The following is a 26,569-nucleotide window of genomic DNA, read 5'->3' on the forward strand; positions in this document are numbered from 1 at the left end:
CTATTTCTGTCAGAAAGAAACAGCTCCAGTTGTTAGGTTGACATCAATGTCATCTTTAATAATTTTCTCTGCAGGTGCTCAGCTCAGATTGAAAGGATGTGGTACCACTGCTGCTTTGCGTTGATGTGGAGTCAATTCACATATCGAACACCATAGAAATGACCGATAACCCTACAGCCAGGTTCTGCCCTCAGTTTGCAATGGACATAAAGCAAACAGTGCAACAGTCAAGTGTCACCTGGAGAGATGTGGGTTCAACTCTGTGAAATTCTGGTCACAGTCTGAAACCGTTAATGGGCAGTTGTTGTGTCAATGGCTGTTGGATTGATTGCTTCCCATACCCAAGTGGTTATGGTACTGGGCTTGTAACTCCAAGATCAAGAGTTCAAATCTCACAATGGCAAACTATGTAACTTCATCTAAAACAGATGGAAACAGGTTTGTACTCAAAAGAGTTACTGGGCTTGTAACCCCAAGATCAAGAGTTCAAATCTCACAATGGCAAACTATGAAACAATGTAACTTCATCTGAATAGGAACAGATGGAAACGTGTTTGTACTCGAAAGAGTTACAAGTTCATGGACAGCTGATCTGAGTTTGGAGGGATTTGTGAATTTTGAGTTTGAAATTTCAAAGTAGAGAACTGAGCACACCAGATTGTGAACCTACACTAATCGATATCACACCTACTTGTTAAGCCAAATGACTGCATTAAGATCCAGGTGGTTTGTTGGCTCGTCCAACATCAGTAATGTGGGCTCCATGAACAGGGCTCTGTAATGCACAAGAGAATGTAATAAGGAACTGGACACAGACAACCAATGAGGCAAGCTGTATTATTGTATTTCCTGCAGTCTTTTCATTCACACTATTAAGCAGTAAAATTACACAGTTTTTGGCTCAGCTGTTCAGTGAAGTCTGCAGTCAAAGAAATGCCGATACCCTCCATTATCTTCAGAGGCAGTCCTTATCTACCTGCTCTGCCCGTCCTCACCATCCTAGAGGTAGCCCTTATCCTTGTATTGCTCCTATCCACATAAGGCAGACCTTATCCTCTTTCTGCCCTCATCAGGCCCTACCCAATTAGGGGCAATCAAAATACCCATCCATTCTGAGACAGACTCTCATCTCCTATAAGCCTCACCCACCCCTAAATAGAAGGTTCTTCCTCATGAAACCTCTACCTTCCTCTATTCAGAGAGAAGTAGCTTCTCATCTTTCATAGTATGTACCATTCATTCCATGATCAGAGGGCTAACCTCTCATCTACCATCACTCCTCCCCCACCCATCCTGTGCTTACCTCGCCAGTGACACTCTCATTCTCCAGCCTCCAGAGAATTTCTTGGTAGGTCGATTCTGCATCTCAGGAGTGAAGCCCAGACCAGCAAGGATACGACGGGCTTTAGCTTCCGCAGCAGCAGCACCTGTAGCACGTAGTTCCTCATATACCTACAGAAAGATGAAGCATGAGAAATCTCGAAGTCTGCTTCACAAACACATAGCGCACTACTTACACAATAGGAAACTTGGAATGGAGATGTTGAACAGGCAATTTGGATGCAAAAGATCCCACTGAACTTCAATCTCGAAATTACAAGCTTCCTCCTGAGGGGATTTCTCTAATAATTAACAGAATCCTCCATTCTCATTGCAGTAAGATGGCATTTAGTACACCAATATTTCTCTCCATTCAAAACAATAATGTCAATAAAACCATTTGCAAACTAAGTGACTGTAGGCAAAAATACACTGGTCAAAGAAAACTAGTATCTCACAGAAAAATAGTCAGTAAATCAAGTCTTGTTTTCCCTGAGCTAGTGATTACAAACTCTTGGAATGAAGGTGGCCTTTTAGCTAATCTGAGCTCTCATTACAGATTTAACAGGTTTAAAGTCTCATCCCAAGGATGGCATCTCTGACAATGCAGTAGTCCTTCACTGCTGCACTAGACTGCCATTTTGTATTATGTGCTCATGTCATGGAGGGAATTTTGAACCACAAGCTAATAAACAATTCTCAAATACACATTATAAAATCTGGAGGGCAGTGTTGGTTGAGGTCTACTCCAGGACATTGCAGCAGCATGAAATTGCCTTTGATAGAAATTGGCTGAAATCGTGGCTCCCCGGGAAAGCTAGTGACTAACATCTCATTACATACATGGAGGTAATATTATTGTGCCAAACATGCAGTACCACTGTCAGCTAAACCTCTCAGGAAAGACTGAACTGGCTGAGGCTCTTTTCTCTTTCAATGAGAAAACTGATGGATGGTATGATAGAGATCATTAAGATTACAAAGCAAAATAAAAGCAAAATACTGCGAATGCTGGCAATCTGAAACAAAAACAGAAAATGCTGGAAAAACTCAGCAAGTCTGACAGCATCTGTGGAGAGAAAAACAGTTAACGTTTCGAGTCCGTATGACTCTTCTTCAGGGCAGATATGACTCTCCTTCAGAGCTCTCGAAACAGACTTGAAATGTTAACTCTGTTTTTCTCTCCACGGATGCTGTTAGACCTGTTATGTTTTTTTGAAGATTACGAAGCAGCTTGATAGGGTAGACCCTGTCATAGGACTGAAACAGAACTTATCAAAGTCACAAATGATATCCTACGTGACCATGACAAAGGCAAACAATTTCTCCTCACCCTCCTGAACCTGTCTGTAGCCTTGGACATAGTTCATCATACCATCCTCCTCCAATGTCCAGTTGGGTGGGTCCAACATTCACTTAGTTCCATTTTTTTCTATCAGCCAGAGAATTTCAGTGGCTTCTCTTCCCACTCCTGGATCATTACCTCTGGAGGCCCCCCAAGGATCTATCCTTGGCCCGCTGCTATTCCTCCACTACATGCTGTCCCTCGGCGACATCATACAAACAACAGAGCATTAGTTTCCATATGCACGCTGATGACACCTACTCTATCTCATCACCCTCCACCGTCTCCAAATTGCCACACACCTTATCTAACATCCAGTACTGAATGAGCAGAAATTCCCACCAATTAAGCATTCAGGAAGACTGAAGCCATTGTCTTCGGTGCCCGGCACAAACTCCACTCTCTTGCCATCCTCTCCCTGGCAACTGTCTAAGGCCAAACCAGGGTGTTTGCAACCTTGGTGTCATATTTGACTCCCAGCTGAGCTTTCAGCCATATATTCACCATCATGAAGACCACCTATTTCCATCTCAGTAACATCACCTCCTCTCTGCGCCTGCCTTAGCTCTTCTGCTGCTGAAACTCTAATCCACACCTTTGCCTCCAGACTTCACTATTCTAACACACTGCAGGCCATCCTCCCACATGCTACTCTCCGTAAACTTCAGGTCATCCAAAACTCTGTTGCCCGTGTCCCAACTCACCAAATCTCGTTCACCTATCACCCCTATGCTCCCTGACATACATTGGCTTCCAGTTGAATGATACCTTCATTTTAAAAGTCTCATCCTCGTTTTCAAATCCCTCCAGGGCTTGGCCCCTCCTGATCTATGTAATCCCTTTCAGCCCTACCACCCTCCTCTAATTTCAGCCTCTTTAAAATCCCGATTTTAATTGCTCCACCATAGGTGCCTGTGCCTTCAGCTGTTTAGGCCTTAAGCTTTGCAATTCCCTCCCTAAAACTCTCCGTCTCTCTTCCTTGCTTTCCTGCTTCAAGACACTCCTCGAAACCTACCTAGTTATCAAGCTTTTAGTCATCTGCCCTATTATCTTATTATGTAACTCAGTGTCATACTTTGTTTTATGATGCCTCTGCGAAGTGCAACATTTTGTTGCTGTAAATCCAGTATTTAAATCCCCTTCTCAGCTACAACATTCTATACTCACATTAGTAGTCAGCCTCAATTTTTCTCCCCACAAATGCATGTTTTACTTACTGGTACCTTATAACTGGGTATAAGGGAGCAAGCAGGCGATATGGGCTGTATCGTGAAGGTGCACAGGAGTTTAAGACATGCCCACTTTTTGCGTCGAAAGCAGATGACATTTCAAAATAACGTCCACCAACAATGGTATTTCACTTTTATACTCAGCAAATAAGCTGACCCCTGTTTTTGGAGGGATTTTGAGGCTTCAAAGGTCGACTTAATACTCCAACAGGCTATAAAGACATTCTATAAATACAAATTGTTATTGTTGTAGTAGACATCCAATAGGGAACTTGTGAGAAACTTCTTTATCCAGGGAGTGGCTCGAATGTGGAACTGGCTATTGTAAAGAGTGGTTGAGGTGAACAGCATAGGTGTACTTAAGGGGAAACTAGATAAGCACGAGGGAGAAACAGAAGATAATGGTGGTAAGGTTAAATGAAGTATGGGTGGGAGTAGCTTATATGAAGCATAAACAATGACAAGGACCAGTGGGATTGAATGGACTGTGCTGCGCATTATATTTAACTACATGTACCACAGCAAGAAAGACAGATTTTTACAGCATGTTAGGAGTACTGCTTGTGTTAAAGACGAACGTAGACTGGGCTATGGTTTCTATGGAAGTTGTGGCAGTTCAATGAGAATTTGTTGCATCAGTTAGATGAAGGTGAAGAGGTTAGAAAAGTCAACTGAAACTTATATGCTCACCTTTTGCAGTCTTTCGCCAGCTCGGTCATCTCCCTTCTCTAAGAGAGCCTGGAGCTGTCGCTCCTCTTCCAACAGCTTTATTCGCTTTATATCAGCTTTCAGAACAGCATCCACTGCTGCTGTGTTGTCAGCCCTTACCTCTGAGGAGAGAGTCCCCAGAAGTGTCGTTATGGATCAATTTTCAACAATACAGTACATATTCCTCTAACTCACTCCTCTCCTTCCTTGCTGAATGTCAAATCTATTCCTCCCTCTAATAGCATGTGATATTGCTAAACTTCTGTTTAAATGGCAAATATTCTGGATAGAGTGGTGTAATGGGACAGGACTGTTGTAGAAAGGCACTACATTTTATATGATCTAGAAAAAAGGCATTGGTAGTAAAGTTTGTGAGGATCACACCAAAATATCAATGGCTGTTAATACAGAGATAGATGAAGACAAGCTCCAGTGGAACCCAAGCAGTTTGGGAAGGATGCTAATAAGTAATGCTAGCCTGACCATATCATGCATACCACCCAAATGCACCTTCCAGCAGCAGTAACCAGTAGCAATCAAGAGCAGGACTAGAATCGCACTCTCCCATAATCTCTGCTACACTAACACTGAAATGGAATTAGTTCTCATCAAATTTGGCTTACCTTGTTCACAGAGCAGCACATCAATATTGGGAGGTATATTCAGCACTCGATTCTGGATGTGCTTCAGTAGTGTTGTCTTACCCTTACTGGAAACATAAGGTACAATATTAATAATGCTCCCTCTAACTTAAGAAGGCCACTGCTTCTGCACGCTAAGTTTGCAATATGCACAGCACATTCCTGACTATTACAAGGCACCTCAGAGAGATCATTGGATGTGGAATGTATATATTGTGATGCACGAAAGCATCAATGATATAAAATGGGACAGACGGACCAGACAGTCTTTACCTGTCTGTAATTCATATATTTGCACTTGTATATTCTGAGTGACTTAAGTAAAAAGAGTGTTTTGTTTTGAAGGACTGTGCAGTTTAACAGCACAGCTGAAGGAAGGCTGGTTTGCAGCAAGACTTCTGGCGTTCATAGCATGCTCTCATAGTATGGCAAAAATTCAGCAAATGGAAAATAATTGGGGAAAATGTGATCTTTTCCACTTTGGCAGGAAGAATTTAAAAAAGTATATTATTTAAACGGAGAGAGACTGCAGAACTCGGCAACAGAGGGATCTGGGTGTCTTGGTACACGAATCACAAAAAGTTGGTGCGCAAGTACAGCAAGTGATTAAAAAGGTAAATGGAATGCTGGCAAAATTGCAAGGCAAATCATCTATAAAAGTAGGGAAGTGTGCTATAGCTGTATAGGACCCCAGTGAGATTGCATCTGGAATGCTGTTTACAGTTTTGGTCTCCTTATTTGAGGGATAGACTTATATTAAGCAGTTCAGAGAAAATTCATTAGGTTGATTCCTGGGATGAGGGATCGTCTTATGTGAAAAGGTTGAGCAGGTTGGACCTATATTTACTGAAGTTTAGAAGAATAAGAGGTGATCTTATTGCAACATACAAGATTCTGAGGGGGGTTGACAGGTAGATGCTGGGAGAATGTTGCCGCTCATGGGGGAACATAGAACTAGGAGACATGGTTTTAAAATAAAAGGTCTCCCATTTAAGATGAGGAGGAGGAATTTCTTCACTCAGAGGATCATTAGTCTTTGGAATTCTCTTCCACGGAGAGCAGTGGAGGCTGGGTCATTGAATATATTCAAGGCTGAGTTAAACAGATTTTCCGGGAGGGTCAGGGAGCAGGAGTGTTGACCAGTGGGATGGTCGGAGAGTATGATCAGTGGCGAGAGGAAGAGGTGGAGAGCAGGGGGTAAGTAGAAAGAGTTAGCATTTTTTTATATTTTTAAATTTATTTTAAACATAAATTTTGTTTACGAATTCAGTAATTTAGCCATGTACAGTATTTAGACTTACAGGATATAATAATTTAATTTTTTTTGTGACAGGAAAAGTCCTACAGAACTTAACTAAAGCCTTTACATTTGTTATAATGGGAAAATGTGATTCGCTTAATGTTGCAATTTAAGTTTTACTTTTCAGGAATGCAACTACAACATTAAGTGAGGAATTACTGTGCAGTGCTCACATCCACATTTACTGTATTTTATAGTAGTGTTTACCTTTGTAGAGATGGGGTAGGAAATGGAGACATACTCATAATATTTATATTTGAGGGAAACTTATTTTGATAAGCTGTCAATAAATAGAAGTAATTTTGCAGATGGCATTTGTAACCCTGCATCTTCCTGATAACAAAGTCACCAGTTATCATTGCAGAACTTATTTCACTTTTTTGTTGCCCTTCATTATCTCCTCCCCCTCTTCTAAAAGTTCTTATTCCTGGCTAAAATTCATTTCTCCAGATATTGAAGCCTCCCAGGTTCCTTGTCTAAGTGACCATTCTTTGTGTGAGCTGGGAGAGTACGTGTGGTGGATATTGTTTTATGAATTTCTGTAAAACTGATACTTGGAGGTGATGAGCTCCATTTAATCCAAATAGCAGCTGTGAAATTAAGGCTGTCTTCTTTCTGCATCCACAAATTTACCTTGTTGCGGTGTATTCAGGCTAAAGCACCCATGTTCTGAATATTGCTCACAATTTTGCAGAAGCTCTTGCAATGGAGTTTTAGCTAAAACGCTCACAGTATGTTCTGCGCAAAATGACACAAGTTTGCATTGAGCAGAGGCCAGGCAGTTTCTTCTATGAGGAACAGTTAACGAATCAGTTTGTGCTGTATAATCCCTGGGATTAGAAAATTATTGTTTGATCTCCTGATTTCAGACTTGAACATATCACTAAGTTGACACTTATTTTCAGTTCTAAGGGAATGTTTCATCATCGGAAGTGTTGTCTTATAGCTGAAATGTAAAAGCGGATGTAAAAGACTCCGTGGCACTATTCGAAGAGCAGACTCTCGAGTTTTCCTCAAATTTAAATATTACAAGTACATCTCCATCTCCTACCCATCTCCATAAAGGTAAACATGACTATAAAATACAGCAACTGTGGATGTAAGCCCTACCCAGTAATTCCTTACTTAATGTTGTAGTCACATTCGTGAAAAGTAAAACTTCAATTGAAACATAAAGCAATTACATTTTCCCATTACAACCAATGTAAAAGCTTTAGTTAAGCTCTGTAGGATCTTTCCAGTCAGAGAAAAAAATTAAATTATATCCTGTAAGTTTAAATACTGTACATTGCTAAATTACTGTATTTGTAAACAAAATAACGTTTAAAATAAATTTTAAAATATTAAAAAATGCTAACTCTTTCTAATTACTCTTGCTTGCCACTGATCATACTCCCCAACCCTCCCACTAGTCAACACTCCTGCTCCCTGGCCCTCCCGGTTGCCACTTCCCTGAACCCTCACTGTGAGAGAGGGCTCGTGAGATGAGTGGCGAGAGGCACGAAGCAGCCTATGGAGTGAGAGCAGCTTTGAGCTGAAGAGTAGCAGAGGTACACCTGAAGCTGGAGAGGTGGCAAGTGGGAGAGGCTGCTCCAAAATGGCACTAATTGGGTCACACGACCCAACGCGAAATGATGTTAATGCGAATCTATAACACAAACTTGAATATCAGCCCCATTAAAAACACAATGTTAAATTGAAAGACTTAAAACAGGAAAACTTGAACTGTACAACACCATGTGCAACCTTTAACACAAGGTGTACAATTTTACTGAAATTCAATGACAAAAGTAAAGGGTCAAGACTGAAAAGAGCCTTATTTTCCAACTTACCCATTTGGTCCGACCAAACCATATCTCCTCCCAGCCACAATGTACAGGTCAGCATTGATAAAGAGCTCTTTCCCATGAGCTGAGATGCTGAACCTCTCCAGCTGAAAAGAGTGAGATGCAGTTCCATTTAAAAAGCCAGAGATCCCAGCAGAAACTTTGGGTAAAATGGTAACAATTGTAATAACTGATAAAACATTCACGCTTCACTCTAAGCTTTGCATCAATCCAACACCCTTCCTCAAATTCCAGTTGGGTAAAAGCAGCCATTGCTGACATTTTTTTGCTGGCTGACAATTTTGTTCTTATTCAAATTTTCTCTCTCAGCTCATGAGACACACTAAACAGATGCCTGGAACTCTGCAGGGTCTTGCCGGGATTGCCATCTTTAAAGCAAGCATTAGCAAGCTATTCATCCACGGGCAAAATCGCAGCCAAACCCAATTTTGCCCTTGTTGGCATCTGGCAAAAAACACTTTCTAGCAGCAATCAGTGGACTACGTTCACCAGCAGGTAGTCTGATTTTCCCCCACAGCTGCCCAATTGAGTGGGTCTACGGCCAAATGTTGCTGTCGCTGCTGCACCGGCTAAAACGACATACAATCCGAAATTCATGGGAGATAGCTGCTAAACCAAATCATCCAAAACTACTCCTCACCAGTATCAGAAGTAAAGCAGTTCGATGATGAACAGTGAGGTTTAGGGTACATGAGCAATATGCTTTAATGGTCAATTTTTCACCTACTTATTGGAGACATTCTTCGCTGATCTGTTTGTACCATGCCAGGTGGACTTGAGAGGCAGGAGGAAAATTGAGAGAGAGGGTAACAATTTAGGAGAGAAAGATAAAACAGAGTCCAAGCGATGAAGTCAGCCTGTGCACCCCTGAACCCAAAACTAAAGATTCACATCCAGGCAACAATGAAATCATGAGCTTTGGAGAGGAATAGAAATGACACGATCATAAATGTACTTAATAATTGGCCGCTGAAACAAAGTTATACATTTATGCATTCAGCAGGCAACTAACGTGGTCAATTCTAAAAGGAGATTTGCACCCGGTCTCGGTTTCTTCAGAGCAGCTAAACCGTCCTAGAATGGACAGAGAGAAAAACGAAAAGGAATTGTTCAATTTTCTTACTCCTTTCCTTGTCACATTGTCTACTCCTGCAGAGCTCTCACCAGCCTGGCTCGGTTGGTAACATTCTTGTCACTGGGTAGGATGCATGTGGGATTGAAGCTCACACAAGGAATTTGAGTGCACAATCTAGCATAACACTTCAATGCAGTACTCCAGGGTTGCGGCATTATGAAACGTTTATACTTATCGCATGATGTTAACCAACATAAGTCACTACACTTTGCCACAAATGTTTAAGAAACACATGATGTGGAAATTTAGGACTTTCAGGGCTAATTTATTCTGGCCAGCACACCATTATTGAGGCAGGAAGCCTGGGACACAACCCAATGCCACCTGGTGCCAACTCAAATTCTTAAATTAACATTGATGCTTCCAAGTGGTCAAATCCAGAACTAACCGCCCAGTCAGGACTCTGCAATAAGTACCTTGATATCTGATGCATTCTCTAACATGGCTTGTCTCGATGACTGTTCAGCCTGTGACACAGAGAAGTCACCCTCGGCATCATTTGAAGCTTTCAGTGTGTCTACTTGCCGCTGAAATTCTATCTGGGGGGAATTTGAAAAGAAAAAGAAATTACTACTTGTCAACACACCAGTAATCCAAGTTAAAATCAGTTATGGAACTACTTCAGTTTCTTAAAACAATTCCACCTGTATGGTTTTTTTTCACTGGTCCAACCCAGTCTGTGAGATTGCCAGTTTTAACTAGAAATATGTTGATTGCTGTTCGAGTGAAATTGAGCTGTTGAAAAGCCTTTGAGTCAGCAACCCAACCTCAAAGTAATCTTACAGAAAACAGGCGGTGTAAATAGATCTTTGCAAAAGCATCACACAATCATTGGTAGCCCAGCAGACAGCAAAATGGAATTTTAATCTCATTTTTATATTTATAATTTAGAAAGTGTTATAGATAAATTTCATGGAAAAGCCCATGGGAAGTTGAATGTGCTTCGTTTTCTATTTTTTTTTATTCATTTGTGGGATGTGGGCATCGCTGGCTAGCATTTATTGCCCATCCGTAATTGCCCTTGTTCAGAGGGCATTTTTAAGAGTCAACCACATTGCTGTGGGTCTGGAGTCACATGTAGGCCAGACCTGGTAAGGATGGCAGATTTCCTTCCTTAAAGGACTTTAGTGAACCAGATAGGTTTTTACGACAATGGTTTCATGGTCATCATTAGTTTTAATTCCAGATATTTATTGAATTCATTTTCCCCGGTTCAATTTCCAAGGTTCCTGGACTCAATTCCAGGCTGCCGCATAGCCTTGCAGCTTGCAGGGAACGTTGCTCATGATACTGCTTATAACATTTAAACACTCAGCAAGGTCTCACAGGTACTGAGTATTTACACATGGAAGTTGCCACCATTCTTATATTTAAAGGAAAACATTATCTGTTTAACCAAAAGCCTATCAAAGTTTATCAAGATATTCTAAGGGAAAGCTGCTGGACAAGACCCTGGCTGGGTGACAGAAAGTTAAGTGTCAACAATAATGCAACACAATCTCTGGCCTAGCCTGAGATCTACAACCATCATTACAGGGCATAACTGCCAGGCGGTGGTTACCTCTGCTGCCTCTATTAACCATGGAATGAGATGGACAGTAACACATCCATGATGGATGTGGGACCAGATCTCTTTGGAGCACTCAAAAAGATGTGAAGAAACACATCAGCTTCCAAATTAAAGGCAAATCTGGGTGCTTGCTTTGGATAAGGCATTGGTTTCACTTTTAGATCACAAGTATCTTGTGCCAAAGAATTCAGTCTTGCAGGTGACAAGAGCATAGCAATTTATAAAAGCACCACCTGTGGACAAGAAAATGATGCCATTCGATCAAAATAATCACTCTCCTTCACTCCAGCAGTGCAGCTTAATTTCAGATTTTGCTTAGAGCTACAAAACTGAAAACCTTAAATTTTTAAAAAAACTTGTGGTTCTTACCTGTTTCTTGAGTTTCTTTTTCTCTTTTTTGCTCATGTTAGCATATTTGTCATCTGTTCCCTTCTCCATCGCCGCCTTTTCATCCACTTCCATTTCATCTTCACTCTGCATTGTTAGGGAATACAAAAATATTAATATCTCTTTCAGCTGACAAGCAGGCTTATGTTTTGCATTTAAAACAATCTCATATAGTATAAAAAAAAAGGTCATTACCCTACTATCTGAGCTCAGTCCAAACAAGGGTGAAAGCACTTCTTGTCCAAGCCAGGAGCTAACATTTTTAGTTAACTGGCTTTGAACCAAGCAGAAAACCATTACAGGTCTCTAAATCTTTAGCTGGTGAGAAATCCTCAGTTTCTGTCTATTTGATTCTGAAGTACACAATTTCTCCATTTAAGTATGCACCCAAGTACAGTTTGCTTAGGCACTATTTGACAGACCTAAGGCCTAGAAATTCTCGAGTGTGTAGGGTACTTGAATATCAAGGCATGGACTGCTTCAGTATTCGAGGGGTTGTGAATGTTACCTAAACACAGTGCAAGCAGCAGCAGACACTCCCGCTTCTGATCTTATGATGGTTGTTGATAGAGCAGCTGGTTGAGCCTAGGAAACTAGCCTGAGGAGCTCTGTGATGTTTTAGGGCTGAGATGATTGGCTTCCACCAATCACTATTATCTTCCTTTGTGCTAGGTATGACTTCAACCAGTGAAGAGTTTTCTCCTGATTCCCACTGGCTTTTGATTTTATTAGGGCTCCTTGACGTCACACTTGGCCAATTCCTGCCTTGATAGCAAGGGCAGTCATGCTTGCCTCACCTCTTGAATTCAGCTCTTTTCTCCATGTTTGACCAAAGTTCTAAAGAGGTCAGGAGCTCAGGTCCATTTCCAAATGCAACAAGACCTGGATAATATTGGTGCCGCTTCATGCTCTTGTCTGGATCTGGAAAAATTTATTAATTTTGCTTCCAATTTCCACCCCTCCATATTTTTACATGGTCCATCACTGACATTTCCCTTCCCTGACCTCTCAGTCTCAATTTCTGGATAGACTGTCCACCAATATTCATTACAAGCCTACTGACTCCCACAGCTACCTCGAATACAGCTCTTCAAACCCTGCTTCCTATTACGGACTCCATCCCATTCCCTCGGTTCCTTCGCCTCCGTCGCATCTGTTCTGAGGATGCCACTTTCCAAAATAGTTCCTCTGATATGCCTTCCTTCTTCCTTCACCAAGGTTTTCCACCCACAGTGGTTGACAGGGCCCTCAACCATGTCCGGCCCATCCTCCACGCATCCGCCCTCACGCCTTCCTCTCCCTCCCAGAACCATGATAGGGTCCCCCTTGTCCTCACTTATCACCCCACCAGCCTCCGTGTTCAAAGGATCATCCTCCGCCATTTCTGCCAACTGCAGCATGATGCCACTACCAAACACATCTTCCCTTCACTCCCCTGGTGGTTTTCCGCAGGGATGGTTCCCTTCGGGACACCCTACACCTACACCTCAACCCCCTCCCACGGCACCTTCCCGTGCAACCGCAGAAGGTGCAACACCTGCCCCTTTACTTCCCCCCTCCTCACCAAGGGCCCAAACACTCCTTTCAAGTGAAGCAGCATTTCACTTGCACTTCCCTCAATTTAGTCTACTGCATTCACTGCTCCCAATGCGGTCTCCTCTACATTGGAGAGACCAAACGCAGACTGGGTGACCACTTTGCGGAACATGTCTGCAAGCATGACCCAGTCCTCCCTGTCGCTTGCCATTTCAACACGCCACCCTGCTCTCATGTCCACATGTCTGTCCTTGGCCTGCTGCAATGTTCCAATGAAGCTCAACGCAAACTGGAGGAACAGCACCTCATCTTCTGACTAGGCACTTTACAGTATTCCAGACTTAATATTAAGTTCAACAATTTCAGATCATGAACTCTCTCCTCCATCCCCACCCCCTTTCCGATCCCCCCCCTTTTCAATAATTTATAATTTGTTTTCAACTATATTTTTTTCTTTTCCCTCCTATTTTTAAATTTATTTCAATGTATTATTTCATCTCCATCTTTTAGCCCATTTTGATCCCTACCCCCCACCTCACCCGCACTAGGGCCACCTGCCACTAGCTTGCTTCCCTTAATGTCCCCATTAGCAGATCCTTTAGATAATATCGCCACCATCAACACCCCTTTGTCCTTTAGTCTATGACATCTTTGGCAGTCTCTTGGCCACCACCTATCACTGGCCCCCTATCAAGCTCTCCTGTCCCACCAGCTTCTATTTCATCTCATTTCTATATGTTTCAGTTCTAATGTAGGGTCATACGGACTCAAAACATCAACAGTATTCCTCTCCACAGATGTTGTCAGACCTGCTGACATTTTCTAGGTATTTTTGTTTTTGTTCTGGATAATATCCAGGCTTGGGCTGACAAGTGGCAAGTAACATTCATGCCACACCAGTGCTAGGCATTGACCATCTCCAACAACAGAGAATCTAACCATCACCCTTTGACATTCAATGGCATTACCATCACGGAATCCCCCACAATAAACATCCTGGGGCTTAAATTGACCAGAAACTGAACTGGAAACTGAAAGAAATACAGCCAAAGAACAGGTCAGAGGCTAGGCATCCTGCAATGAGTAACTCACCTCCTGACTCCCCAAAGCCTGCCCACCATCTGCAAGGCACAAGTCAGGAGTGTGATGGAATACTTCCCAATTCCCTGGATGAGTGCAGCTCCCACAACACTCAAGAAGCTTGACAGCGTCCAGGACAAAGCAGCCCACTTGATTGGCACCAATTCCACAAACATTCACTCCCTCCACCGCTGATGCACAGTAGCAGCAGGGTGTACCAACTACAAGATGCACTGCAGGAATTCACCAAGGCTCCTTGGATAGCACCTTCCAAATCCACAACCACTACAATCTAGAAGGACAAGGGGAGCAGGTAGATGGGAACACGGCCACCTGGAAGTTCCCTTCCAAGTCACACACCATCCTGTCTTGGAAATATATTGCCATTCCTTCAATGTCACTGGGTCAAAATCCTGTAACTCCTTTCCTAACCGCATTGTGGGTGTACCTACACCACATGGACCGCAGCGGTTCAAGAAGGCAGCTCACCACCACCTTTTCAAGGTCAACCAGGGATGGGCAATAAATGTTGGCCCAGCCAGCAAAGCCCACATCCCATGGATGAATTTAAAAAAAAGCTGAGTGGCCCTGGTGGAATCCAAACTGAGCATCGGTGAGCAGGTTAATGCTGTGAAAGCGCTACTAATTGCAACTGTCAATGTCACCTTCCGTAACTTTGCTGATCGAGGGGTAGACAGGTGCGGTGGTAATTGGCCGGATTGGATTTGTCATCCTTTGTGTGGCCAGGACAAACATGGGCAACTTTCCACATTGCCGGATAGATGTCAGTGTTGTAGCTGTACTGGAACAGCTTGGCTACGGGCACAATCTTCAGGACTACTACTGGGCCAACAGCCTTTTCTGTATCCAGTGCCTTCAGCCATTTCTCGATATCACACCAATTGGCTGAAGGATTGGCACCCGTGATGTTGGGGCCCTCAGGAGGCCATAGAGATGGATCATCCACTCTGCACTTCTGGCTAAAGGTGGTTCCAAACGTTTTAACCTAGTCTTACACTGATATGCTGGGCTTCCCAATCATTGAGGACAGGAAAACCTGTGGAACCTCCACAGTTAACAACTGGGCTAAATGTGCCAGCGCTCAGAGCTTTGATCTGATCTGCTGTTTGTGGGAATCACTTAGATGCTGCTTCTGCTGTTTAGCATGCACACAAGTCCTGTGTGCTTACCTCATCAGGCCGGCATCTCATTTTTCGATATGCCTGGTGCTGCTTCTGGCATGCTCCCCTGCACTTATTGAACCAGACTTGATCTCCTGATTTGATGGTAATGATAGAGTGAAAAATACACCAGGCCATGAGGTTACATATTGAGAATGAATGCAATTCTGCTGCTGGTGATAGCCCACAGCACCTCATGGATGCCTAGTTTTGAGCTGAGAGATCAGCTCGGTATCCATTCTATTTAACACAGTGGTGGTGCCACGCAACATAATGGACAGTGTCTTCCATGTGAAGACAGAGTTTCTCTCTCTACAAGGACTAAGTGGTCACTCCTACCAATATTGTCATGGGCAGATGCATTTGCAACAGGTAGACCAGCCAGGGAGAGGTGTGGGGCAAGATCAAGTAGATTTTCCTACTTGTTGGGTTCCTCAACACCAGTATAATGCCCGTCTGGCAGATATGCCCTTCAGAGATTGGTCAGTAGTGGTGCTACCAAGCCACCCTAGGTGGACACTGAAGAGTATATTCTGTGCCCTTGCTACCTTCAGTGCTTCTTCCAAGTGGTGTCCACCATTGGGGAGGACCGATTCATCAGCTGAAACAGGGCCGTAGGTGGTAATCAGCAGGGAGTTTCCTTGACAATGTTTGACCTGATGCCATGAGACTTCTTGGAGCCCGGAGTCAATGTTGAGGACTCCCAGGGGAACTCCCTCCCTACTGTATGGTACCGTGCTACTGCCCAGACTTGCCAGTGGTGACGGAAGTATCTGAGACATTGGCTGTAAGGTACGATTCTGAGAGTATGATGACGTCAGACTGTTGCTGGAACAGTCTGTGGGACAGCTCTCTGAATTTTGACAAGTCCGGAGATGTGAACAATGTTAGTAAGGGATGACTGGGCAGGGTGTGCTCTTGTCATTTCTGGTGCCTAAGTCAATGGCGGGTGGTAGGTCCTGTTTGATTCTTTTTTAAATTTTCTGTAGCAGTTTGTTCAAACTGTCACCCAATCTGATAGCTTCACAGTCACCATTACTGAGATGAGGTTTTAATTCCAGATTTAGTAATTAATTGAACTTAAATTCCACTACCTGCTGTGGTGAGATTTGCACACGTCTCCAGAGCGTTAGCCTGGGCCTCTGGATTACTAGTCCAGTGACATTACCATTACACCATCTGTTGACCCTGTAGTTACGTTACTAAGCCAGGCTAACTGGTCAATCAGCATTAAGGAAGCTACCAATAATGGGTGCCTAAATGCCATCCATCGCCATGAATATCATTTAACCCATGAAGACTCCATTTAACTCCTTCCAAGGGCAATAACTATCTGGAGAAAGTAATAAAATAGAAATAGCAACTTAAAATGTAAAATGTCTGGCATGGAACTTTACTTGCCAAAAAGAAATCGCATCAGAGAACTTCTTCCCCTTCTAGCCATCCACTTGTTCTAACTTGTACCTACTCCAAGCATTTTCCAAAATCCCTCCTTTCTATTGGTGATGTGGCAGGCAACAAGACTTCTTATACTCCTCTACCTTGCTAAATCTCACCCACCTTCAACAGTCTCCTTGAAATTGCCTATTCAACAAGTTCCTCCTGTTTTTTCAATCAGCTAGCTGCACCATTCCATTATCCCCATCTCCCCACTTTGTGGACCTCACTGGAACGTTCTACTACATTGTACTGTATAAGCACAAAGTTGTTGCTGCTAGAAATTATCGAATTCTATAAAATTAAACAGGTGTTAACCAAACGTAAACTACATACAAGCTGCAAGAAATCAGAATATAATGGTTAAGAGGAACCATGCTCAACAGTTCTCATTCACAGTCAAAATAGCACCACCACTTGGTTAACAACTCTCACAAATACATTAACTCACTGTTGGGCTAAGCAACTCCCCCCAGCCAGCTCCCAAGTACATTTTTAAGACAGATTTCAGATGCTTGTTAAAAATAAATTTGTGTTCACCTTGACTTTTGCTTTGCTTTTGGAACCCTGTTCCCCCTCATCCTCCAGCTCCTCTTCTTCCTCCAGCTCTTCCTCCATTTCTAGGGCAGCAAAGGCATTCGCAGGCTGTTTGGAAAAATATAAGTCAACTCATTTTTGCTTTTAAATTGCCCAATGTTATTCCACATACAAAACACAAAGCAGCTTGGCTGATGTTCTCATGACTCCCGCCAGGCAATCTTTCTTTTATTCAAGTAGATACATGGGAGCAACCACAAGACACAGATCTTTTCTTTGGATTCCAGTAGTGATAATAAATAGCTCAAACGTTACTCCTGTCATTGACAAAATAAATTCCTCTCATCAGAATACTAATTCTGGGAAACTATTCCTTGGGCACTAGCCATTCTCCATGTACAATATCCTAGCAGCCATTCCTTACGTGCACAACTGGACAATCGGTCGGCACATTATTTGAGAACATATGGCCAAAACTAATCCTGGGCTTACTAGAGATGTGCAAACATGCACTTTCCAACAGAAGTGGGAAGCCTAATCGACTTTTCCTTTTCCTCACTCAGGGCATCACACCTGCCACGTCCTGGTAAAGGTGAACAGGCTGGAAATTGAACCTGGGACTTTTGTGGTTTGTACAGCTTTATGTTCAATGATGTACTTCAACACCAAATCACATAATGGAGCTATATACGGCAGCTTGTACAATTAAGATTCCCTCAATTATAACTGACGACAAGCACTAAGGTATCGACTGTGCTCTATTTGGAAATATAGGTTGAGTATCCTTTATCCGAAACCCTCGGGGCCGATTGCGCTTCGGATTTCAGATACCACATACAGGCCTAGGCCTATTTATATTACAATGACCGGAGCCTAGGCTAGCTATAGTCTAAAGTAAATAAAATAGCTCGAAAAGCAAGATGTACCACTGAATAATTAGTACAGGGTACGTGTAATATGTTCCCACCCGTGGCGGCAACTGCGATTCTGCTTGTAGAAAGTTCAAAAGGTAAGCAGTCCAGACAAAAATCACAAGGTAAACAATGCAGACAAACAACTAGACTTCCCATGCTAAAGATCGGGTGCACTCGGTGAGGTTCACGTTAGCTCGGGTCAGAAACTGCCGCACTAATTCGATAAGGTTAAAAAAAAGTGCAGTTTTTGGATTTACGAATAAAGGATACTCAACCTGTACAAGAATTTGCCAAGAAGCCCACATGCCGACCACCAAATATTGGCAAATTACAGTAAAAAATACGAACATACGAATTGGGAGTAAGCCATTCAGCCCCTCGAGCCAGCTCTCCCATTTGATAAGATCATGACTGATCTGATTGTGACCTCAACTCTACTTTGCAGTCTATCCTCTATAACCTTCGACTCCCTTGTCAATCAATGATCTATCTAACTCAGCCTTAACAATATTCAATGCCATCTCTCTACAAGTCAAATCCCAGAGGAACCGGTTTGAAATTCTTGATAGCTACAGAGGCCCAATGTGCCACATGAATGCGTCTCTGTATAATCTGATATGCCTACAAACATGAGGCGGCCACGTTCTCTGCTCAGGTTGCCTTGAGCCACGTTAACACAGCTTCTACGACATGGGTTGGCAGCCATTCTAATCCTCTTCCATGCTGGGGAGACTGCCTGTTTGTTGAACTGTTCCAAGATGTTCTCCTTGGTTTTCAAAATGGTAGATAAACTCGATGGTGGAATATCCCACTCTTTCGCTATGTCCACTTTCCGCTTCAAGTCCTAGTTTTCCACTTACTGTGTCAATCAACACTAACTTTCCACAGCTTTACAGAGAAATGTCGATATGAATGGATGGCTTGTCCAGTGTTTCATATTTAAGCATCTTTAGGTCTAACCACTCTGATTGGCTGGTGCAATCACATGACCCCCATAGTAGAAGAAGCCAGCTTGCTTGCGCTGTGGAAACACCTCTTTTGCAAATGGTTTCGGCATTTTATTTTTGCCGGCGCTGAACAACAGTTCAGCTAAACTGGATCGACCACTACAGAATTTCAGTTAATCACAGGCATTGTTCTATGGCTTTTACTATTTTTTTCATTCCTTGGATGCAGACACCTCTGCCCATCCTTTGTTGCCCTTGTTCAGAGGACATTTAAGAGTCAGCCACATGCTGTGGGTCTGGAGTCACATGGAAGGACCAGGTAAGGATGGCAGATTTCCTTCCCTAAAGGATGTTAGTGAACCAGATGAGTTTTTATGACAATCAGCAATGGTTTTGTGGTCTTCATCAAGCTTTTAATGCCAGGTTTTTATTGAATTCAAATTCGATGGGATTCGAACCTGGGCTCCCAGAGCATTATCCTGGGTCTCTGGAATACTAGTCCAGTGACAATACCACAATGCCACCACCTCCCGGCAGAATGCTTGATAACTTTGACAAGCAGTTTTGTGACATCTGAGTTTGACTCCAAGATTTCATTGTATATAACTTGTCAACATTATGGGAATTGTTGAGAATGTCACTTAATCATCTCAGTGGAAATGAGCTTCAGTCATGGTTTTATGTGTATGCCTAGGTTAGCGATTAGCGTTAAGCAGCAAGAATTCCTCCATCTTTAGCACCATTAGCCTCACGTGCTCAGAGTTCAGGTATAACTACCAATGCCACACTTCAGGATTTTTGACCATTTTGCTACAAAGAATTTATGTATTATTTAAATGGAAGTGCTGCTTTTACATTAAGTTTAGCTGACAAATGTTTAAAATGCTATCTGCAATCACAGCTCAGGGGTGGGGAGGGGCAAAATGTGTATTTAGGCCAGGTGGATCAGTCTAAGGAATATCGCCATTCATCAGATCAAATGCCAGAGATACTCATATCTCAAGAATGAATAAATAGAAAGCTAACAAAATGGCAATAGAAGAAAAAAATACAGCACAACACCAGATTTATAATGAGTCTTATGAGTTTTTCTTTTTCTCCCAATGTTAGTAAGACAAGGGCAGGGCAGGGGACTGGGAATGGAGAGTGGAGGGAGGTGGCCAACCTATTCCTTCCTTCAGTCCGTAACATAGGCTAGTTTTTGCCATTTATATGATGGTCAATCTAAATCATCCTGACTCTCTCCTGCCACAATCCTTTCAAATTTTCTACCTTCTGCCTTCCTTTTGTGTGTTTTCCTTTTGTCGGCCGCTTGTCATCCACCTCATCCTCCTCTTCACCGTCAGAGAATGCCTGTGATAATATCAAGCCAGAAAGTCTAATTAGTGCCTCGTGAATGCAAAATTACTGAAAAAAGTTGTTCTTAGGTTTACCTTTTATTTGTTCTGTCTTTAAAGAGTACAACCTCTGTATGGCGCTCTTTGACCACCTCCCTCCTGCATACCTCCCTTGCATTTAAGTTAGTGCCTTGTTTCAGTGTCCACAGGTGGCTCAAGAAACATTTGAAGGTGAGAGAGTTAAGGACACTACCTCATGACAACAAATTTATGCACTGGCTGGGACGAAAATCTGACTTATTGCTGCTTAGCATACTCGTCATAAAAATGCTCTGTGTTACTTTGTTTGCACACACACATTCCACACCAGGACATTGATTTTAGCAGAAAAGGCTTATGATCCCATAAAACTATTTTTTGCTACCATTGGTTGGGATAAAATCACAGCTTGTAATTGAGTGCCACTAACAACACATTAAACAGGAAGAGAAACACAAGGTGGTAAAAAGGCCATTTAGTCCGACTAGCTTGCACTTTTTGAACAGGGTACCAAGTTCAATTCTTAGCAAACAGACATGATTTACAATTACTGTAAAATCCTTAATACAATTTAAACCTTTACAGATTTAGTGAATACAACAAGGTTCCTACAACATGCAATTATAAGAAAGTGAGAGTTGCAGCTTGGGTTTAAAACAGAGTCAGGACCATACTTTACTGTTAGTCGGGCTCACAGTGCGGTGCATTTGCAAGTACTGGAAGCTACATACATTAATACACAGGACTGTGTTCTTTGCAAACAGAAAGAACATGTACACACATTGAACCTGTTTCAGTTGAACAAAATAAGTGACAGCCATTTGCTGGTTCATTCCCCAGGGCAATTTCTTGACCAGAGTCAAGCTGCCTGGGTTTAAATTTCAAATAATGCTTGACTGTTAACTGTCAGTCACCATCCACTGATGCATTGTCCATGGCAGCATTTCTACCGGAGTCCAATTGCTAATCAATCAGCACTTTCTTCTCATACAGTATAAATACGTTGTTTCCCCTGGCATTGGTATTTTCTTGTGAATTGTCCTGATAATTGTAAGATGAAAAGCTTCGACAAAAAAGTCTCTCTTTTTCAGCAAAACTGCAGCAGCCCTAAAGTTAATAACATATGTGCTATTTACATCAAAAACTGTTAAGCCAATAAGTGTGCAAATGGAAGACGTCTAACAGAATCAAACTCAAACAATGCCATAAAGTCAAGGCTACAACTAAATTATATGCGTAGAAACATAATTTAGATATATATCCAAACCCAATGAAAAATATACTGGCTATGGAGGGGGTCAACCATAAGCTGCCCAGAATGATACTGGGCTTAAAAGGGTAAATCATAAGCATAAGCTGCAGAAACATGGCCTATATTTGTGATTGGTAATCTAAACACAGAATAGTTAAAAAAGAAAAATAAATTCAGTATGTAAAGGACATATCTTTTAATTTCTATTGGGCTGTGGATTAAAATTACAATGGCTGCAGTTTGAAAAACATGCTGACTGGAATAATGTGAGGGATATATAGAATGTTGCTGTCCTACAACAGAGTGTGCCATGAAAGACAGGATGGTGCCAAGGGAGACTCCGGTCTAATGGGGAACTGCCTGGCAACAACATTTTAATTGGCTCTGAGCCAGGTGATCAGGGTTTGTGTGACAGCAGTACAGCAGAGGGAAGCTCCTGCTCTGAAAAGAAAAAAGGCCTAAAACTTCTTTCTTCTGTGTGCAGGATTCCAGTAATACTACAATAATAGCTAGCTTTTTTTTCTCTCATATCTCTATAACCTGCTCTCTGAAAAACCCCTGTCAAAAGGAAAAGGGGAAAATCACCATTAGGGACATTGAAAAGCAAGTGCTCAACCAGTGAACGAAAGACTGAAAGTACTGGGAAAACCACCTTGTATCATCAACAAAGAACTGAAAGGAATTTGGAAGACATCGATCAAAATCAACCCATTGAATCCTGTACTCCTGAATTGGTGCTATTGAACTGTTTTATCCCACCCTTAAAATTCATAAGTTTCTGTGTGTCTTATGTGTCTAGTATGTATGTGTATAGGGATGTAAGAAGGGGTAGAGTTTAGGTTAGAGAGGTAGAAATTAGCAGTTTGTATTTTTTTCTTTTACCAATGGTTAAAGACAATTTGTTCAATAAACAGTTATTTACTTTTAAAGTTTACAAACCTGGTGCTGGTATTCTGTTAACCTAAATTAAACAATTAGGTGGTTTAATCACATTTGTCACGGTTCGAGGAGCAGTGGGGCTTGATAATGCGGCGCACCATCTCCAGTGAGTCGCGACAAGTATGGTATATCAACTATTTCCTCTGGTCAGGGAATTCAAAACAAGGAGGCATAATCTTAAAACTAGAGTTGAGTCATGTAGAAGTGAAATCAGGAAGCTCTTCTACATACAAAGGGCAATCGAAACCTGGAACTCTCCCCTAAAGGACTGTGGACACAGTCAATTGAGATTTTCAATGAAATATGCATTTCGGCATATATCTCAAAGTAAATGGAGCACCGCCTGTTTAAGGGTGTCAGATCATGAATGATTTGTATCCTAAATGAATGGAAGATCAGGCTTAAGGGACCAAATTGTTTACTCCTGTTCCTAATTAACCTCAGATTTGTTAATAACTTGTTAATTATAAGTTTACTTGAAATCTAAACATTAAGTTTACAAAATATCAGCCTCATCTGTCTACCTTTTGCTTTGCTTTTGATTTCTCCATCTTTTTGCTCTTCTTACTTGACTTATCTTCATTGTCATCTTCAGATTCGACCTGTGGCAGAAAGCATTGAGATCCAACTAATTTTCTCTTCAATATGCATATGCCTTACATTTATTTGGCTGAAGTCCAGTTGAATATGTTACAAGAGAAGTTGGATTATTTCCTCCCGCTTAAGTTCAGTCAAACAATCAGTTAACAAGTGAGGAATCAGCAGACTGACCAATTCTGGAACTTCTCTGATGTTGAGCAAAAAAGGAATGCTCGATTACCCTAGAGCTAAGCATCTGCACACCATTTGCCTAATCGAAGTTAGTGCACAAATTACAGTAACAGTTTACCGCAATTGTAGTATTATTTCTACATAGGTAATTGGCATAAGCCTTTGGAAGTTAGGGTGTGATATCCCTTGGAGCGTTTCAATATTAGCAGGTGGCCTTTTAAAGAAGAGTCTGAGAACCACTCAGGTGTAGTTAAGCTATCACTGCAAAGCCTAAAGAAAATGATCGGATACAAAACTACAACCAACTATTAAACAGCTGAACGCAAACACAGTGAGTGAGGCATAAAGAGTACGCCATAAGTTCCAGCTGTACCTTTGATATTCCCTTGGGTATAGTGGTGCTGATCACTTCCATGATCTGTATCTATACAGACCAATTTCTAATCATACAATGGCATAACCCAGGAACAATGGGATCTTTGTGGTCTGAACGAGATATTGTATTTTCCATACATTTTCAATTTTTTCAAAAACAAACTGGAATACTTTAATATTGCTGAAAATAGAAAGATACGTCCAAGCTTTTCATCTTGCACTCATCGGACACTCAAAAGAATACCAATATAAGGGGGAAAACAACAATTTATTCTGTATGTGAAGAAAGTGCTGATTGGTTGGCAAGTGGCATTGCCATTGAGAAAGCATCACTGATGGTGACTCACAGTTAATTGCCAAGCATTGTTTGAAATTTGAACCAGGCAGCTTGACCCTGATTGGTCAAGGCATTGCCCTGAGGATTGAATCAATGACCCTGATCAAGGCATTGCCCTGAGGAATGAGTCACTGATTTGATCCTCAGGGCAAAGCCTTGACCAATCAGGGTCAAGTTGCCTGGTTTAAATTTCAAACAGTGCTTGGCAGTTAACTAGCAGTCACCATCAGTGGTGCTTTCTCCACAGTGCTTTCACCACTTGCCAACCCATCAGCACTCTCTTCACATACAATATAAATTGTTGTTTTCCCCCTTATATTGGTGTTCTTTCAAGTGTCCTGATGAGTGCAACAAGAAAAGCTGAGGCGTGTCTCTTTTTTCAGCAATACTCAAGTTTTGTACTACCAAACTACTATTTGGAATAATTCAGTGAGGTGAGCAAGATGTGAATCATTAGCTGTTTTGTTTTAGACAGCACACGAACAATAGTGTAATCCAAACCCACAATGATTCAAGAACATCACCACAATTCCTATTAGTTGAATTCTTAATGTTTCCTGATGGGCCTTCAGATTCTAATCCAACTCTGGTTTGGGGATCATGATAAAAGCAAAATACTGCAGATGCTGTAAATTTGAAATACGAACAGTAAATGTTGGAAATACTCAGCAGGTCTGGCAGCATCTGTGGAGAAAGGAACAGAGTTAATATTTCAAGTCAAAAATCTTTTATCAGAACTGGAAAATAATGGAGACCTGTTTCATCGCTAACTTTTTCCAGTTCTGATGAAAGATGACCAACCTGAAACATTAACTCTGTACCTCCCTCCACAGAAGCTGCCAGAGCTGATGAGTCTACTCTCAATCACCAATAAAGTGAAGAAGGGGTCATCAACAGTGCTATCAAGTGCCACCTGTTTAGCAATTGCTTGCGCACTGACAATCAGTTTGGTTCCACCGTGGTCGCTCAGCTTCTGACCTCATTACAACCTTGGTTCAAACATGGACAAAACAGCTGAGCAGAGTTGAAGAAAGAGTGACTGCCCTTGACATCAAGACAGCGTTTGACCGAATGTGGCATCAAGGAGCCCTAGCAAAATTGGAGTCAACAGGAATCGGGGAAAACTCTCCTCTGGTTGGAGTCATACCTAGCACAAAGGAAGTTGGTTGTGGCTGTTGGAGTTCAAGCATCTGTTTCAGGACATCACTGCAGGTGTTCCTTAGGGTAGTGTCCTTGGCCCAACTATCTTCAGCTGCGCCATCAATAACCTCTCTTCCATCATAAGGTCAGAAGTGGGGATGTTTGCTGATGACTGCAGGGTATTCAGTACCATTCATGACTTTTTAGATACTGAAGCAGTGCACGTCCAAAGGCAGCAAGACCTGGACAACACCGGGCTTGGGCTGGCAAGTGGCAAGTAACATTCCCATCACACAACTGTCAGGCAATGACCATCTCCAACAAGGGAGAATCTAACCATCGACCATGACATTCAATGGCATTACCATCGCTGAATCCCCCACTATCAACATCCTGGGGTTACCATTGACCAGAAACTGAATTGGACTAGCCATATAAATAGTGTGGCTACAACAGCAGGTCAGAGGCTAGCAATGCTACAGCAAGTAACTCTCCTCCTGATTCCCCAAAGCCTGTCCACCAACTATAAGGCACAAGTCAGGACTGTGATGGAATATTCTCCACTTGCCTGGGTGAGTGCAGCTCCAACAACTCTCAAGAAGCTTGACACCGTCCAGGACAAAGCAGCCCACTTGATTGGCACCCCTTCCAGAAACATTCACTCCCTCCAACACCAACGAAGAGTAGCAGCGGTGTGTATGATTTACAAGATGCACTGAAGAAAATCACCAACACTCCTTAGGCAGCACCTTCTAAACACGCGACTGCTACCACCTAGAAGGACAAGGGCAGCAGACACATAGGAACACCAGCACCTGGAAGTTCCCCTTCAAGCCACACACCATCCTGACTTGGAAATATATCACCGTTTTTGAGTTACTGGGCCAAAATCCTGTAACTCCCTCCCTAACAGCACTATGGGTGTACCTATACCACATGGGCTGCAGCGGTTCAAGAATGTAGCTCACCATTACCTTCTCAAGGGTAAATAGGGATGGGAAATAAACACTGGCCTAGCCAGTGAAGCCCATAAATGAATTTTAAAAGAAGTATTTCCAGCATTTCTCTTTTTATTTCAGTTACTGATTCACCTGCAAGCCTGCCAATAAAACTGGTGATCTCTGCTCCCAGGGATTCCACTGTCGTACTTGCAAAGGGTTTATATCAATTACCTAAGAAACACAATACTTCATAAGGAAAATAGTTTCTGCTAGTCACAATGATTTAGAAGCATGAGATGAGAAATTCACCCCAAAACTGAAATA

At 42.2% G+C, this 26,569-nt stretch overlaps 1 protein-coding gene across 5 annotated transcripts in view; it reads right to left on the reverse strand.

Moving 5' to 3' along the window:
* The window catches only part of abcf1 (ATP-binding cassette, sub-family F (GCN20), member 1), a 79,023-nt gene that overhangs the window by 20,466 nt on the left and 31,988 nt on the right, over window positions 1–26,569 (reverse strand). For 3 of the 5 annotated variants that reach the window (XM_041212958.1, XM_041212959.1, XM_041212962.1), the window contains 10 exons: window positions 23,206–23,283; window positions 20,387–20,467; window positions 17,257–17,361; window positions 11,465–11,569; window positions 9,942–10,064; window positions 8,376–8,476; window positions 5,226–5,311; window positions 4,585–4,724; window positions 1,304–1,452; window positions 692–775 (listed from right to left, as the gene is read on the reverse strand). In XM_041212958.1, the coding sequence (XP_041068892.1) occupies window positions 692–775; window positions 1,304–1,452; window positions 4,585–4,724; window positions 5,226–5,311; window positions 8,376–8,476; window positions 9,942–10,064; window positions 11,465–11,569; window positions 17,257–17,361; window positions 20,387–20,467; window positions 23,206–23,283 (1,052 nt within the window). The remainder of the gene's footprint in view (window positions 1–691; window positions 776–1,303; window positions 1,453–4,584; window positions 4,725–5,225; window positions 5,312–8,375; window positions 8,477–9,941; window positions 10,065–11,464; window positions 11,570–17,256; window positions 17,362–20,386; window positions 20,468–23,205; window positions 23,284–26,569) is intronic. The other 2 variants (XM_041212960.1, XM_041212961.1) reach the window with 1 other exon arrangement.

The sequence above is a fragment of the Carcharodon carcharias genome, chromosome 19 (genome assembly GCF_017639515.1).
Source record: "Carcharodon carcharias isolate sCarCar2 chromosome 19, sCarCar2.pri, whole genome shotgun sequence".
Classification (NCBI taxonomy): domain Eukaryota; kingdom Metazoa; phylum Chordata; class Chondrichthyes; order Lamniformes; family Lamnidae; genus Carcharodon; species Carcharodon carcharias.